Source organism: Anoplopoma fimbria, chromosome 23 (genome assembly GCF_027596085.1).
Source record: "Anoplopoma fimbria isolate UVic2021 breed Golden Eagle Sablefish chromosome 23, Afim_UVic_2022, whole genome shotgun sequence".
In the NCBI taxonomy this organism is placed as follows: Eukaryota; Metazoa; Chordata; class Actinopteri; order Perciformes; family Anoplopomatidae; genus Anoplopoma; species Anoplopoma fimbria.
Genome location: NC_072471.1, coordinates 15,253,240 through 15,271,825, shown reverse-complemented (window position 1 = coordinate 15,271,825; position 18,586 = coordinate 15,253,240). Strand labels below are relative to the sequence as shown.

Genomic DNA, 18,586 nt, shown 5'->3' with positions numbered 1-18,586 from the left:
CCCTGTTAAAGGGGTTTTTTAGGGGAGTTTTTCCTGTGCCGATGTGAGGGAAGGACAGAGGATGTCGCATGTGCACAGATTGTAAAGCCCTCTGAGGCAAATTTGTAATTTGTGATTCTGGGCTATACAAAATAAACTGAATTGAATTGAATTGACCAAACAGGTGAATGCAAAATTGATGACAGCATTTTCTGAAATCATGTAGTTTTACTACATTGACATAAATTATAACTTTAATTCCAAACAGTAACGATTATAGTCATTTATACTTTAAATAAATATCCTAAATAAGTAAAATTATGTAGAAAATATATATTTTTAACTTACATGGTTTCAGAAAGCCTGCTGTACCCTCTTGTGGTTGAACTGGTCGGCGGTTGCAGCTAGCAAATTAAAAAAAGTGCATTATGTCAGTTACTTACTCCAGTTTGTGAGTTCCTGTGGTTAAAGTATGTATTGGTAAATATGAATGTACTTGTTGTCATGTAGCTACGTTTATGTATTTTCCGTTTTTCTTTAATATTTAGGCTTTTATATGAATGACTTTACAGTGTTGTGTGCGGAGCTGAACGAACCAATCACGGTGGGTATATGGCTCTCGGGGGCGGGACATCGACCGGGCTTGATGCAAGCAGAGAAACATTCTCAATGAGTGACAGTGACAGCAGCGTTGCCATGGAGAGTTACAGTGACAGCAGCGTTGCCATGGAGAGTTAAACGCGGACATTCGTCCCAGCGCTGCGTTCACAACACCTCCAAAAAAAAGTTTTTTAAGTTGCTGCCCAGCGGGACATTATACGTATATATGTATATATGTATATATGTCTCTCTCTGACAAAATAAATCAAAGTGATGCGTACGCGGCGAGATAAAAGAAAAGTAAGAAAATAATGTAGCCTAATGTGGTCTGCAGTCACACACCGACACCTGTCCGTCGGCAGTAACAGTCTTAAAGCACCGAAGGTTCTGTGCTTTTTGAGAGGAAATAGAGTCAGAATATGGGGATGTGCTCTTCTTCACCGAGGTACGTTGGCTCAGCAGGGGAAACGCCTTGAAGAGATGTTTTGAGTTGAGAGCAGAAGTGAAAGCCTTCATGGAGAAGGATGGGGTGGCTGTTCCTGTGCTAAGTGATCCCAAATGGCTCATGGACTTAGCTTTTCTTGTTGATATCACACATGAGCTTAATGTACTGAACAAGAAGTTACAAGGCCAGGGGCAACTCGTCAGTGCTGCTTATGACAACGTGAGAGCATTCTCCACAAAACTTGTGTTATGGAAAGCCCAGCTCTCTCAGACAAACCTTTGCCATTTCCCAGCATGCAAGGCACTCGTGGATGCAGGCACACCATTCAGTGGTGAGAAGTATGTTGATGCCATTTTGAAGCTACAGGAGGAATTTGATCACAGATTTGCAGACTTCAAGACGCACAGAGCCACATTTCAAATTTTTGCGGACCCCTTCTCCTTTGATGTGCAAGATGCCCCTCCTGTGCTTCAAATGGAGCTCATTGACCTGCAGTGCAACTCTGACCTCAAAGCCAAGTTCAGGGAGGTGAGTGGAAAAGCAGACAAGCTTGGGCAATTTTTTGAGAGAATTGACCCCCAGCTTCCCTGAGCCTTCCCGAATGTTCAAGCGGACCATGTGCCTTTTTGGGAGCACATACTTGTGCGAAAAGCTCTTCTCCACCTTGAACTTCAATAAGTCCAAGTACAGGTCCAGACTTACTGATGATCATCTTCAAGCCATACTGAGGGTCTCAACTGCTTCCTCCCTCAAGACAAATGTGGCTCAGCTATGCGAGAGGAAGCGCTGCCAGGTCTCTAGCAGCAAGGAGTAGGCAAGAGAAGCCATGTTCAGAAGAACAGTTCATGTTCTTCAATGTTCCATTCATGTCCAGGACAATTCATGTTCAGAAGAACCCATTGAGGTTAAAGAACTGTTAATAAAGACGTTTAAATCTGAATACAGCAGATATAGAAGACTGAAGAAACCACACATAGTTGTTGACTAGAGAAATCTAATTATTATTATTTTATTTATTTATTACTGATTTATTTACTTATTAATTCTTAATTTGTTTATTTATTTTTTCATCTTATTTTGTGTTAAAAAAATAAAAATAAAGACATTTGAGAAGATTGGAATTTTTTTAACAAAGCTTTTCTTGTGGAATACCCGATGCGGCCCAGCCTCACCCAGACTCTGCCTCCAGCGGCCCCCAAGTAAATTAAGTTTGAGACCCCTGGTCTATACGGTTCTGTGTGGACTACCGCAAGGTGAATGACGAGTCACGGTTTGATGCCTATCCAATGCCCCGGGTCGATGAGCTCCTGGACCGGCTCGGCACGGCTCGGTTTTTCACGACACTGGATCTGACCAAGGGCTACTGGCAGATTCCCTTGTCTCCAGAGTCCAGGGAAAAGACGGCTTTCTCCACTCCGTACGGATTGTACCAATTCGTCACACTTCCTTTCAGGCTGTTCGGTGCCCCAGCCACATTCCAACGTCTCATGGACCGGGTACTGCGTCCACACGCTGCTTATGCTGCCGCCTACCTGGATGATGTTATCATCCACAGCAACAGCTGGGCGGAGCACATGCAGCGGGTGTCCGCGGTGCTTGAGTCTATGAGACAGGCTGGGCTCACCGCCAACCCGAAGAAGTGTGCGGTTGGACGGAGGGAGGTACGGTATCTGGGGTACCACTTGGGTGGAGGGCAGGTTCGTCCCCAGGTCGACAAGACAGCAGCGATTGCAGCCTGCCCGAGGCCCAAGACCAAAAAAGAGGTGAGGCGGTTCTTGGGGCTGGCAGGGTATTACCGGCGGTTCATCCCCAACTTCGCCGACCTAACCAGCCCCCTGACTGACCTGACTCGAAAGGGTGCCTCAGATCCGGTCCAGTGGACGGAGCAGTGCCAGCTGGCGCTTGAGAGGGTAAAACAGGCCCTCTGTGGGGAACCTCTTCTCCACACACCTAACTTCTCTCTCCCTTTTATCCTGCAGACTGATGCCTCGAACAGGGGGCTGGGGGCCGTTTTGTCCCAGGAGGTGCAGGGGATCGACCGCCCAGTGCTTTACATCAGCCGGAAAGCTGTCCGAGAGGGAGTCTCGCTACAGCACTGTGGAGAAGGAAGGCCTGGCGATCCGGTGGGCGGTCGATGCCCTGCGTTACTACCTCCTGGGATGCCCATTCACCCTCTATTCGGACCATGCCCCTCTACAGTGGCTCCACCGCATGAAGGATGCCAACGCCCGGATCACTCGGTGGTATCTGGCGTTGCAGCCTTTTAAATTCAAAGTGGTCCATAGGCCGGGGGGCTCCCCGGCCTAAGTCGGGCGGTGGAGGTGTGTGGCAGTGGGCGTGGTTTGCGCTCAGCAGCAGGGGGAGAGAGGTGTGGGAGTGGTTCATGGGAACAGTGCCGTGGTGAGTTCAATCAACACAGCTGTAATGTGGTGATAATTATGCCAAATCTACTTAAGCAGTAGCAGACTGGAGTTCAAGGGGAACAGTCACACACGCGGAACGAGGACTGAGACGGGAGCGGAAAGCCATCAGAGTGGTGGCATTCCGGGCACGGTGGACCGAGTGCGCCCGAGAAGCCGGGCAGCGAAGCGGAGCGCACGACGGTCCGCATGTTGTGTTGTATTTTGAAATAAATAAATATACCTTTGTTAAACTTACCTGCTGAAGCCGTATCTGTGTTGGGGAGAACCTACGGTAGTCAAGAGTCGGCTACACTGTGGAAGAGTTAAGTGAGGCTGCATTTATAGACGATAGATTTGTGTGTTGAGTGACTGACTATCTGGCACGTCTGGAGAAACAGACTCAGACTGTACTGGTGCTGCTAATCACTAACGGGTCTTACATGTCTGCAGGCCAAAAGCCGACTACTACAAATGAGGCCATTTAACATCAACCGTATATGTGTGAAGTATGAGATCAGAAAAAGTTCAGGACGTTTCACGTCATAAGAAGGAACTGCATGTGTGTGTGTGTGTGTGTGTGTGTGTGTGTGTCGAGGCTGAGTTAACTGTAAATAGTAACGGTAAGTGGAACAACTCAGGGCCATTGTCTGATAAGGTTGAGCCATTTGTCATGTACAATCAGATACAGTAACTGCAATTTGTAAATTGCCATGCCAGCAGCTCTGTTAGGCACAGTGGTATATGCTAACCTGCTGATGTTAGGCGGTATAATGTTTACAATGTTAATTATCATAGTTTCCTGTTTTAGCATAAACCAAAGTATTGGATAAATTAAAATTTTGACCAGGTGATGGTGCTGCATGAGAAGTTTAAAGAGAACTCCACAAATGAAGCATTGCTCTTTTATTAGTTTAGAAAATGAAGATCAATATCAGCAGAACCAGAGATGTCATGTTTTCCGTTCAAGGCATTGTTCTTCCTTGTCAAAACCAGGTGCCTACAACACCCAAAATGCAACTTGAGAAGAGACTGTTGGGTCAGAGTCAGGGATTGGGTGAATTATGCTAGCAGCAGTTATTGTAACCTGGAGCCACTGGCCTCAACAAAAAGAAGGAGCAGGTTACAGAGGTCTGGTAAACACATGTCTTCATTGCCTCCATACAGTCAGATTTTGTTATTTCCAAACTTGTAGTCTTCAGCCCCAAATGACACTCACTCAAGAGCTATCACTTAAGTAATATATCAGATATCATGATGCTACCTCAGGAAACACAAAGCAAGGGTGGCTAAAACCATTGCAACTGTATGCTGACTACTCTTTGATTGGGATTTGGGTGCCTTCGACTATATTAGTGTTGGACATTTTTTAACAGTTGTGATATGATACCTGAGTTATAGTTCGGACACCACCCAATACCTTGGGTATTTACATGAATGGATATCAATTAATATTATATAAACATGTTTTTCTACAAATTTCTTTTTTTCATTTAACAAAAGCAGCTATGTTTCTAGAGCGAAGCAGACACCTGCCATATTTTGACAAAAATGTGAGTGTTTACGGAGTATACGGATGTATAACAGAGAAGGAGATTATGCTACAGGAGTTGGGCTTCAGAAGACGGACCTTGTCTAATGTCATTTCTGATGTCGAGCACCAGGTCTTCCATACGCTTGTTCATCGTAGCCGTGAGCTTCTTCTGTTGGCTTCTGTAGACGATCAGCACCACTGAACGACAGAACCAAGCAGACAAACGGAATTCATAGAATTCAATTAGAAAATGGTCTTCCAGGGAAAAGCTTGTCCTCTATGTGCTATTGAGGCATTCAACCCTTCTCTGTGTTCTTACCAATAATAATGCAGGGTATCAGCAGAAGGGCAAGAAGCAGGTACAGATGAAATGAAGAGCTGAGATTCAGTGTTACCGTCTTGTCTCCATACTTTATCTGTAAAAAAAGGGACTATCACGCTATAATTGAAATTAATTTTGCATGTTTACTACTTTGATTAGGTAACTATTGCATGGAAACCGATACACTTCTGAAGACATTGGGTGTATTTGGTCGCACATTGTACTGTTGTAATTATTATCAAAATAGAATTGACGTTTTATTTTTCTAAAATAATGTCTAGACTGGTGTGTGACTGAAAGACTTACCATTAACTGCTGAAATTTAGCTTTGGGTGTCCTTTCAATCTCACAGATGAAAAAGTCCATCTCATTACTGGTTTCTTTGTCTTGCATGATACAGGGGTATTCTTTTCCTTCCTCAACGCCCCACACTGACAACTCTGCTAGGGTCATCTCCAGTTTGTCTGCCTTTTTCTGAAATGACAACAAAAACAAATTTGACATCTTATGTATCCATTGTCCTGTATTTGTGCATTTGTGCTAAAACAAAATATACATTACCTGTATGGTGATGCGGACATCGTCCCCTGTCCTTGTGGAAGTGAAGCTAGTGAACTCGGGGTCTGGGTAGTACTTTAACGTTGTGGAACAGGCCAAGGTTTCATTGGCCACTTTCAGAAACACGGTGCTGGTCGAAATCTTTTTGTCAGCTTCAGGTGTGTCATAGGTAAGATTCTAAAGAGAGCAAAAAAAACAAACTGTGTGTTATATAGAGTATAATACAACAATCTGAATATGGCATATCACGACATGGTGATGGTAACCCTGTAAGCAATGTAATGTGACATGAAAGTTATACGGCATAGTACAATGAAACAATGTGACAATGGTTGATGTGAAATTACATATGATGCATCACGAGGATGTGTCATAGAAGGATGTGACGTACAAGGAAAACATTTTTTCGGGCATGCTGTCATATAATGTGAAAATATACTGTAATGCAGCATGATTATGATGTAACATGACATAATTTATGTGAGACAACAATACAATGGGACAGTCTACAGTCTTACCTGATAGTTTATGTTTCTGGGAGCTCTGACTTCCCGCAGGGCGTGGCTGTGCATCACCCCTTCCACAAACTCCACGTGGGACCCCATGACTGTGACCTTCCTCTTCCCACTACAGAACACAGAGCAGCAGCCAATCAGAGAAGAAGACGTTTGATTGTGCTTCAGGGATGGAGTTTTTTTTGAAGGCCAACCATAGTTGATTGGCCAATGCTAACTCATTAACTCTTTACCACAGAAAGCATTTTCTTACCATGATAGCCTGAAATTATGATAAAAAGACATCTCTGGCTACATACGTTTAAATATCTTATTGTGGCTTCTGGAAGCTTCATGGTTCACTACACCCTACAATATGATTGGACAAAACAAATGCCTTATTAAAAATGAAAGAAATTAAAAATAAATGTGTAGCTTATATGGAGGAAAAGTTGTTAAGTATTTTGAAACATAAGGTTTCATCCTCAGTGGATCATGAATATCCACCACAGATTTCATAGAAATTTGCCATTTATTTCCAATATTAAATTTCAAGTTGACCTTGAACTTATATTTGGAAATCCTAAATGAAAGTCACTGCGACTCAATTGTTGAGATATTCTGTTTTGGAACAAGTTTTGCCATTCATAAGCTCTGCAGCTAGCGTGGCAAAACTAATACATGTTGCTGTTTAATACCAAAGTTCCTTCAAGAATTTGTAGGGAGCAAATTGAAAGCTGTGCATGCTTACTGGTGGGTATAAATGACAAACCACCATACTAGAAACTGTAATCTTATTACTTTGGCTGGGTGGTGAAATGATAACATTGAAGAAAACCTCTGCTCTTCTATATGGTGATAATAATGCAGTAACACTTATGGTCTTGAGATCATTTGATATGTATGTGCTATACATATGCACATCAATTGAACCTTAAGCAAGCAACAGTGTAAAAAGACAGAAGTGGCACTTTCAGCTGCTGCAACTAAAAAAGGGAAGAGGTGTAATGGTGAAAGACATTGCTTTCGGGAAGTGGCGTTCTTTCCGCATAAGATGACCCTAAACTGTTCCTCACGTACTAACAACGTTGCCGTACTCTACCCACCACTGGATAAACAAAACGGAAATAATGTATTTTTTTTTTAATTTTTTTTTTTTTAATTAAAATAAATAAATAATCTTTCTCTGCGGACCGGTAGAAAAGTCTGAGCCAAATCTATTGAAGTTAGTGACAAAGCACTGGAGGCAGATCCCTAAATATGCCAACTGAAGTTTAGCATAGCTTTCTAGAGCATCTGTAAGTGCCAGAGTATAAAATGAAGTAATCCGATCAGTCATGATAATTATGGTGTTGACCACAATGTGTTTTTTTTTTCATATAAATCCACATATTTTTAACCTGTGTGGCTTTATAAGACAGTCACACACACACACACACACACACACACACACACACACACACACACACACACACACACACACACACACACACACACACACACACACACACACACACACACACACACACACACACACACCAAATCCAGTCATACCTGATCCAGCTGCTGCTTGGTACAATGTTGGTGCAGGATGGGGATGACTTGTAGGTGATTTTAGCATTGCCATGGCAACTACCGTCTGGGAGGAGAACACATACTTTGACCGTGCCTTTATTATCGGTACTGGGAATGTGGAACTTCAGTGTCACACCAGCGTTGTTCCATACAGGAGACCTGAGAGGGGAAACCATTTAGCCTCGCTGAGATCAAGACTTTGAGAACATCATAACAACCATATTAAACCGAAAACAGCCGAGCGCGGGGCAGAAAAAAGTGCCTCAACATAACTAAACATCTCTTTTAACTCACCGAGACGGTAAAAACACAATCCTTAAATAACTTTGAATTGTCATACCTAAAGCAGAAGCAAACTCCTAAAGCAGAAGCACACTCAGCTTAATTTTCAAGTTGATGAGAGGATACCAAACTGCGATTTGAGCTACACCGCTAACAAGCAAAGGGTGCACAGGTTTATATTTATAAAGGCAAATACCACACATTTTGATTTTGAGGCTTTCCTTAACCTAAAAACTTGGCATCTGACATATCAGCAGCTGCACCACTGACAACAAAAGGGTTTCTGACTTGCTGCAAAACAAAACTGAAGTTTATCATAAGCATGTATGAATCATGACGCAAGTCTCATTCAAGTAGAAGTACTTAAAAACCTCAAACAAAATGTCCTCGATTGTGTTTGTAGAGCAGAGCCATATTATACATCAAAAATCCAGTTTGACTTTAGGTAAGAACAGTGCACATATATTAGTGACTGTCTAGTCAATAATATAAGTATTGAGTGAACCGTCAATATCGTAAACTTGCACAATGGGCTGAATTTCTCTCTGCAGTAATAACTGCTATCTTTGAATTATTATTTATAGTATAAGCGTAATTTTAGCCACTCGTGAACTGACTCACTCTTGTGGAGTGCAGTCCATGTCCGCCTGGATCCTCACTCTGGTCACATCACTGAGGTTGTAACCCGACAGCACTGCATGGTTTCTGCCGTAGAAAGACACCACACTGGGAGTGATGGAGGAGATCTCTGGTTTCTGACAGTAAAACACACACAAAGATTATCAGTTTAAATGCATTTTAATGTGTAATGATGTTTTAATCTCTTCTGAATGTGAATGAGGTGAACATCAGAGGAAGAACATGTGTGAGAAATGAGATTCAGACTCACAAAAAAGTTCATCCCTGACTCATTCATTTGGCAAATGTTGTCCTGCAGGAGGAAGTGAGGGGAAGAAATGAAGCAGGTTTACATGATATACACAATAAATGTAATATTAATTGTTGATTCAGGACCTGGAAATAGGAAGTTAGAAAGCAGCTTGCTTGAGTTATATTTCAACAACTATAATGCTGTCTTATATACATGTTGCATGTGTTCTGAGCAGACAGCAGAGAAGAGAGCCAGCTGGTGACTAGCTCGCTAACATTATCTAACAACACAACATGAAATCAGGACTGTTCTGGTGCTGCTGGAAGGCATTTCTTTCTCTAGATTTTCATCGTAGCTGACCGTCTCCTCTTGCTGCCCCTTTGTTCCAAGATAAATAAATAAATCCAGGCTAAGTAGTAAGTGAATTTCCCAAAACGAACAACAATTTCTTTAACCGATAGATAAGAAAATAATGAATCCCTGAAATTCTGAGAATAATAAATATTGATACATTGAAACTAAACTGATAAAGTGAATCTTTGCATAACAGAAGAAATAGATATAAGATATTATTATGATATATATTATGAGTCTATATTATGAATCAACTAATTTCCAGTTGACTTATCTGGTATTTGCTAATTGTAGCCAACATGAATGTAACATACTTGTTAAAAATCTGTTGAAAGACAGTTAAAATAATTATTCTTAACCAGTAACAACAAATATCAGAATCATAAACAGTCATAGTCTTCAAACTTACAAATGGCTCAAATTGACTGTAGTGTTAATGCATGGGTGTTAAAATGTAGCACTTGGAAACATGTATGAGGTCTGGAAAAGCCTACTGTACGTTAGATAAATACATAAAAAACATAATTACATCCTCCACTCCTCCATTTGTCCAGGAACAGCCGCTTTTGCTCCAGCCACATCCAGCCTCGATACACTGCCGACACCTGAAGAGAAAACAAATGTTATCTATTGTTGTTGATAAAACTTGAATCATAATAACACAAAGACCCAACATAGTAATACTGTATAATGTTTCCTGATGTTAAAACATAAGAGGCTAAGCAGTAAGATGCAGGAGGGATGGTAAGATGACTGTTGGTTCTGTTGGTCTTTTTCTCTCTTTTTATCCTGAAACTTTTGGCTTGCAGTCTGTTTATGTTGTTTGATTTTTTTTTCATCAGAGCAAATAGTTCCATCCCTTGATAGTAGCACAATGAGGCTTTTCTACTAGGCTGTTCATCTCAAACATTAGCTGCTCCCCAATGTCAAATATAGGAACAGGACCTAGATTTTACATTTTCAGATGGCATATGGCACTTTGCCTTAATATAATACACTCCCTTCCCTTCCTTCAAATTAAATTTGGCCCAAAACCGTGATGCTAGCCTTCATTTCCTTGATGGCTCTAAAAGCTATACAATTTGATTGGAGAGATGCCTCTCCCTCTCATTCCCACTGGATTGGGGACTTGTTATAAAATGTTCCATTTGAAACTTGAAAATGACTCAGTTACACCACTCAAAAGTCATTGAATACATTTTGGGGCCTCTGTCTATCCTTTTTCATTTTCTTTTATTTGTCTTTAGTTCTTTTTCGATTTCTTTCTTACATATTATGTTCAATGTTTATTCTATTTCTTTATAACTTTGTTTTATGTAGTTTTTTTCCTTTTTGTAACTTTCATATACAATCTGTTTGGCCATCATAGTAGTATGTGTTGGCTTGTGAAGCTTCAAGTTGTATACCTGTGTGCGTCTTATGACACTGTACATAAATGTTTATTTGTATGGTTCCACAATGATACTCAATAAACCACAATGGCTTTTATCCAATAGAATTTGGACGATAGTGAAGAGACTAGGTTAAATTATTTGTTCTATACCTGGGACCTGATCATTTCATCAGTGATGAGTATGACTGACTATGTACTTACAGGACAGAGGTTGGCGGTCCCTTAATTTCAGAGCAGTTGGACAGCTTCAGTTGTTCCTTCAATATTGTCGTCCCAAGTCTGAACTTAACTGTGACAGGCAGGCCTGAGGTGAAAATAGCACATACAGTCTTGGTCATAATATTCAGGAATACGTATTTAAAATCCGTCAACTTTTCACCTTACAGGACTCTTGTGACAGTGTGAAAGTCATTGATCATCAGGTATATAATTCACTGGATTATTATATTTATAACTCACTGACCTTCAGCAGGAAGTGTGCTAATTGAAAAGACGCAGGTGCATTGTGGGAACAGGGGAGGAGGGCTTCTCGTGCTACAAAGCTCAATGGAAGTTGCGGAGAATTGACAGGCGAACTTAGACAGTGCCTTCTGGCCCACAGTGAGGTGTGTCTGGATGTTAAGTGTTATCTGAGAAAAGAAGGATAAGAGTGTTTAACGGGGAAACAAGTGACAGTCACAACAGAGCACAGTCGAAAGCTTGTACATGATCTGTACCTGACCCGTGCTGTCCTTTGCTACTTTGTAGGAAACCATTTTGGGTTGAGAACCATCAGGAATTGAGATCCAGTCTGAATCTTTGCAGTCATCTTCAAATGTGCAACTAAGAAGAGAAAAAACATGTTTTAAAATAGTTTATGATTGTTTGAAGGTGTCATCTGCAGATGCCGTTTATCTGACCTTTTTCTAGATCCACACCAGACACAGTATGGATCCTGTGCAGACCAACAGTCCTGCACATTGGTGTATGTGCTGCAGTTGGACACGGGTACACGCTTCATCTAGAACAAAACACAAACTTAACACTTTAAAATACAGCATACTTACATATGACATTGTGGTAATAAAAACATCCAGGCATTTTTAGGTATTCATAATCAATCAGTGTTCACCACAGCCTTACACATGATACATGTGTGATGCACCCACCTGATTTTGTAATGGCACGTACACATGTTTAAGATCCACTTGATCCAGAAGCATTTTTGGAAACACTCGGCGGTCGTCATTGGCCCTGTAGAGCACCCTGGGACAGGTGGTGTGATAGTTCTGATCCACAGCAAGCTGACAAGAGGAACGCAGCTTTGTTATGTTTCTGACTGACTGAGCTTCTCCGCTGGTTAATATCAAAAGGTTATGGTTTAATGAACAGATTAAATACTTTTTTTAAGTTAAACAACAGGCAAACTAGAGGTGGAGAGAGGTTACTGGTCAAAATATAAAAAGGAAGAAAATTATTTTGATCCATTTCTGACCGAGGCATGTATGTTGGAGGAGTAGCAGGCTAACCAGCCTAAGAGGATTTTTCAATCAGATGCTCAGCATCATAATATTGCCTAAAATGGAAAATGTTAAAACCACTGATATCTTTCAGTTTTAACAGGGCCACTGTATTGACCTATGACAACCCTAAGAGCTCACACCAGCACAGAAAAAAAAGCTGTTTCTGTCATTATGTTCACAACATGTGACTTCCACAGTGCAACTTAACAATTTACCAACAGAGGATGTGGTCAACTCAATTTTGAGCTGCCAAAAGAGAAGCAGAAGGCTTCCGCCTTAGACTTACAAGTGTATATGCTGGAGTTTTTCAGGTTCTGTCATGCTTTACTTACCCTTTTGGTGAGTTTCCCTCCTCTGGCTATCACTTGGCCACACACCTGTCTGCACAACTGGACCTAATTTGCTCAATCACTCTCGGTGCATATGGAGGGCAGCTTTTAGTCAGCCATCTTTGCCATGTTGCTGTAGATGTGCATCTCTTTCTTAACCTGCTTGAGTTTGTTGCCGGTTACCTGTTGGTCTAACTTGAATCTTGCCTCGATTCCTGCCCTATTTTCTCTGACTCCCCCTGGATCTGTTTGCCTGTTCTGACTGCACACCTGTTGGCAATTGTTGACTGACGAATATTTAAAGGGATAGTTCAGGTGTTTCAAAGTAGGGTTGTATGAGGCACATTCAGTGTTTTACCTACAGTAGATGACGGTCAATGCCCAAAGGTATGAGAAGAAGGCAGAAGTACCCGTAAAGAGCAAAGCAATGTGCTGCTCTGGAACGGAGCCGCAGCAAAATGTATTAAACCACCTAAAAGAAAGTCCCACCTTTAAAAATAATCTATCAGTTTAAGTGCAGACTGTATTTAAAATATTTTTGCCGGTTTACCTTGCCGTGACACAGCCTTTTACGATGTGGAACTGATGCCGCTGTATCGGTCTATACTCCTTGCAAAAGTCTCCAGAGTATATCGAAAATAAGATATAATTTTACATCGCAGATCACAGGAGTGATAACGACTTCTTTTCTACCGTTGGAAACATACTGTATATCTGTCTCACGGCAAGGTAAACCGACGAAAATATTATATATATATATTGTTCACTTCAAGTGATGTTTATTTTTGGTGGGCCATTCTTTAAGGTGGCTAAAATGCATGTGGCTGCTGCCCCCATCCACAGCAGCACATTGACTTGCTTTAATACTGGTACTACTGTCTGCTACTCCAAACTGTCCTCTAATGTAGGTAATAAACTATCGTTAAATACCTTATACAAACCCACTTCAAAACACACAAACTATCTCTTTTAGGTGATACTTCCTTCATCTCTTCCTACCCTCTCAGAGTGTTTGCACTGTGAACTGTGACAGGAAATGAATCTTTGATGTTAAGATGGATAGGGCTGAGAGTAGGTATGTTATCAGGGTCAATAAGTGACTTTCTGCCAATTAGTTTGCTTAGACTTTCTCCACTTAACCCTAAACAGTACACATCCACACTACCCTGACAGTGAACCTACTCTCCCACCACATGATGTGTTCAAAAGATTTGATTTAATGATAAGAACGGGCTGGTGTTGAACAGCAATATACTGAATTTGATGATAATGATTATGGGAAGCTCCTGTTTTTGTCTATTTTTTTCCACAAGCTGTCAGGTGTCTTCCCCAATGTGTTACATTTGCTAGCGAGTCAATAGAAAAGCCATTCTTCTCTGCTAGGCCTCTGCTTCTGTAGTGTATTTTATCATATTCTGCTATACCTTGTTGTACTGAGGCCATGAAGTTGTTGCATGCTGTGTGATGTTGGGAGTCCTAACAATGACCTCATGAACAACACACGACATGACAACCTTGTTTATAGTGATGTTTACACAGATGGAAGATTCTAGGTTCTCAGGAACGTATTTCAAAAAGTGTATGTTTCAAGGTGTCTGAATGATGCATGTACTGCTCAACATGTGTTTTGCCTTTGTGCACACTGAGGGGATGCACAACACAGACATAAGTTCAGACTGAAGGCTGAGAGCCTCAGTCCGTGCTGAATCTCTGTATGGGCTCCATTCTGCACAGAATGACTTCAGATGCATTGATTCAATAAAGAAATTGTTGAAACTGCATCAACGGACCTGGACATCTTCCTTCATCCTTTGATATCAAATTATATACTACACTTCATAGCTGGGAGAAATACACTTAGGGGTTTTATGAAAACTGGAGAAGGTTAACTCAGCATGAAAGAGCCTATTGTGTCTAGAAGAGGGTTACTGTGGAGTGCTTCCTATTTAATTATTTAATCATGTGAATGAGCATGTATTAGTGCTCTCCGTCAGCATATCATTTGTTTTATCAAGGAGACGGAAAGAATAGATAGTAGCATTTGATGCATGCATGCATAAGCACTCACTCCAAAGAATTATTTATACACACCCTAATGAGCTGCCCATCTCCTGTCCCGATGAAGAAAACCATCCAGGCCTTCTGTCTCACTGCCAGAACAGAGGTCATGTAGTTCTGCCTGAAGAGCACGATCTTTGGCTTCAGAGTCTTTAACTGAGAAACAAACAAACACACTGATCATCAGATTAGGATCCAACAGGTATGTATGGCTTCCTGAAGTAGTATTGAGGGCAGTTGAAATAGCTCATCATGACTCAAAACTCAGTTAAGTGCATTGCTAGGTGATCAAGTGATTGTGACTAATAGAGTCACGTTCATTCTATTTTTGTTTCTCATTTCATTGTGCCTTTTGAATGCGAGCCACAACAGGAACACTCCTGCATACACATTACAAAGTGCAAGCTAAAAAAATGATCATTTATGTGGGCACACACATCCCATTGAATATTATCTATTGTTATGTGTAGTCTATCTATCATGTCCATTGACTGAAGCTTACTTACAGATAGCTACTTTGCTGACCACAAGTAATGCTTAATTATATAGTTAACTTGAAATGGGATTTTACTTTGGACAAAATTCAAGAAAATGTCAGTGCGTGAAATGAGCCAGAGTCCTGTACCTTTATTGGAAACAACATCCGATAACTACAAATCGTTTATCTATAATATAACGACCCACCTTCCGTTTTGTCTTATCATTGGAGACACTGTAGAAGTCTGGATCATCATCGGCCTGTCCGCTGAGATCCGGACTGATGTCAAACAGAACCAGCTGGGTGTTGGTTTGTCCTCCGTCCACACTGAACACGCCGCTCCAGAGCACCGGCGGTCCACCCGGGATCACCGCGGAGGCGACGAGTCTGCTGTCTTCATCACCGTCAGAGATACTAAGAGTCGCTCCCCGCAGAGACCCGAGAGTCTCCCTTTTGTTTGTTTTACTTTCGAGCCAAATGAGACGGACTTTGTTGTTTTTGTCACTTGAGGGAATGTTGGAGAAAAGATAAATAGTTAAATTGATCTGAAATCCATCCACAAATTCCACATTGCCTTCGTTTTGTTTGATTGAAGGGGAATCGTGCTCGCCAATCTTAGTAAATATAGATCCTTTCTGGTCGTCATTCGTGTTATAGAGGTTCACCGTATCTGGTGATAATATGCAGCTGCTCGTTGTGGTCTTGTGTTGCTGGTTGGCAGTCAGAATGTAGGTCTCGGTCCTGCTCTGCTTCACATCCACCAGGAAGCCGACGGACGCGCTGCTGCGCCCCCGGATCCCACCTGGATGCGCTCCCTGTACCGCACATGAGAGATGTTCTTCAGGTCCAGCACTTCGCAGTAACCGCACTCGACCACACCGCAGCTGATCAGAGCCTCGTCCTTCACCAGCGGCAATAAAATGTTGACGCTGAAAGTTGCGTTGGAGTCGTCCGACTCAGCAACCCGGGAAAATATCGCATCGTAGGTCTGACCCGGACCCGTCAAGACTCCTCTCTGGGTCAGACTCTGGACCAGGGTCAGGTCGTGGCTCAGCTGGTACAGCCTCTCCTCTGTAGCGATGTAGACCGTGTTGTTGGCCACGGCGAAGTGGCGGATGTCTCCATCTAAAGTGAAGCCTCCGGTCTCCTCCAGGCACCGACCCGGTTCTCCCCAGAGAATGAACAACAGACCAGGCAGCAGGATCATCTTCAGGCAGCAGGGCTCTCACACACTGACGGTCTTCATGGCGCTCTGCTCTCCTCCACAGTGACACTGGAGCCGCGCATGGTCCTGAAAAGAGAAGTGCTGAAAGTGGGAGGGCCGAGCGAAACCGAAACCAAAGGACATAATCATTTGGCAACATTACTGTTAACGCTCATTTGTACTTGTCACATTTTTTACATAGCCTCCAGCTGTTTGATTAAAAAAAAACAACTATTTAAAAACAGATTCTGAATAAGGCAGCAGCAGGGAGATCTGATTGGCCCGCTCTTCAATCAATCTATATATGAATTGAGTTCCTTAAAATGATTCCCATTAAAGATAATGTGAGTGATTTGCAAGGCGTATTTGATGTTCCTCGATCATCTACAAGTCACTGAACAGTCCCGCTTTAGCAAAGAGTGAAAACATACTTTATTAAGATTGATAATCAGATAACCAGCATCTCAAAACGGTATGCATGTTCAACCTACAGTAGAGCAAATCTGACATCTAGTGTCAGCTTTGGGAAGGTTTTCCTCTCGTTGCCACTGACCAGCCCCTAAATATGCTGCTATATGCCTAGACAGTCGGGGGACTACCTAGGATACGCTGAGCTCCTCTCTCCTCTTCTCTCCCTCCTTCTTTATGTATTAATCTCCTATTTATGCACATTACTGATTTTGCTTCTTCCCCGGAGTTCTTGTGCTTTCTCGCCTCGCAGGTTCCCAGGAATCGGGGTTATATTTGGACTGTCATCGTGCCACCTACTGAGGCCCTGCTGACACCCACTACTACTACCACTATCATTATTAGTCACATTACTATTATTATTGCCTGTACTATTACGCTTATTGACTTGCTTCTACCCTGGAGTCTTTGTGCTTTCTCGCTTCGCAGGCTTCTATAAATCGTGGCTGTACCTGGACCGTGGATGTGCATCCTGCTACGGCCCTGCTACCACCATTATTATTATTACTAGTCACATTACTATTACTATTTCCTGTACCATTAAGCATTTTAGCTTTACTTCCACCCTGAAGCCCTTTTGCTTTCTCGTTCTGCAGGTTTCCATGAATCGTTGTGGTACCTGGACCGTAGTCGTGCCTCCTGCTGTGAGCCGACTGACACCCACTGCTACTTCGATTATTATTATTAGTCACATTACTATCCCTATTTTCATGGCTATAATTCTACTGTAATAATTGCTGCTGTTATTATAAGTAGTCTTATTATATGAATCATTTATGTCATATACATTGAATGTGTTGTATCTAAGAACTGTTATGCTGTTCATTCTGTACACATGACATATTGCATTCTGTCCATCCTGGGAGAAGGATCTCTCCTCTGTCGTTCTCCCAGAGGTTTCTTCCTTTTTTCTCCCTGTTAAAGGGGTTTTTTAGGGGAGTTTTTCCTGTGCCGATGTGAGGGAAGGACAGAGGATGTCGCATGTGCACAGATTGTAAAGCCCTCTGAGGCAAATTTGTAATTTGTGATTCTGGGCTATACAAAATAAACTGAATTGAATTGAATTCTTTAGTCGCAGCAGCTGCGCCCAGTGAGCTTAACCTACCGCGTCCTGAATCATGGGCTCCATGTTGCTCCACACACACATCACGACCAGTATATTCTAAAGTCATCCTAAAACATGGTGCACTCAACCATCTTACCAATGATGATCTGGCGCTCTCTTAAGAGAATTACATCAAAATCATTAGACAGCTTTTAATTAAAAATTAGCATTAGGCATAGGTCAAGCTAAGTGAAGGATTCTTATCTTGTATAAATATATCTTGATAAAACTTTTATGATCTTACAAAGGAAGTTGTGATATTAAGCAAGTTTGCCTTATAAACTAAAATTGTGCAAAGGTTGCACTGGAGATGTGAGGACAAGCCCAACTCTAAAACCATATTTTATAGGAACAGGGGGAAAAAATCGGATTAGTTCATATAATAATTGACCTAATTACAAGTTCATTGTTGTGATGGACTGGAACCATAAAAAAAAGTTAAATTGCTATTCAGCTTTAGGAAAGATCTGCATTTTTGACTAAAATGTGGATGCCCAGTGGAAGGAAACGAATCATGACCTCTCATTCCTTCCTTTCATGATGGTTCAGAGTTAAGGACCATCACATTTTCCACCCTCACGGAAATGTATTGTGATGTGGCATTTCCGTCTAAACAAACGACCTGAAATCATTGCA

At 41.8% G+C, this 18,586-nt stretch overlaps 1 protein-coding gene across 1 annotated transcript; it reads right to left on the bottom strand.

Moving 5' to 3' along the window:
* Positions 1-4,314: 4,314 nt before the first annotated feature.
* LOC129112847 (plexin-C1-like) lies at positions 4,315-16,380 on the bottom strand. Its single transcript, XM_054625084.1, has 17 exons — positions 16,173-16,380; positions 15,380-16,128; positions 14,729-14,851; positions 11,955-12,089; positions 11,706-11,806; positions 11,523-11,628; positions 11,270-11,435; positions 11,008-11,110; positions 9,943-10,018; positions 9,078-9,119; positions 8,810-8,943; positions 7,886-8,065; positions 6,356-6,464; positions 5,841-6,014; positions 5,586-5,753; positions 5,277-5,373; positions 4,315-5,155 (listed from the first exon to the last, which is right to left on the bottom strand). The coding sequence occupies exons 1-17, from the start codon at positions 16,378-16,380 to the stop codon at positions 5,025-5,027; spliced, it is 2,802 nt and encodes a 933-aa protein (XP_054481059.1). The 3' UTR covers positions 4,315-5,024.
* Between the last annotated feature and the right edge of the window lie 2,206 nt (positions 16,381-18,586).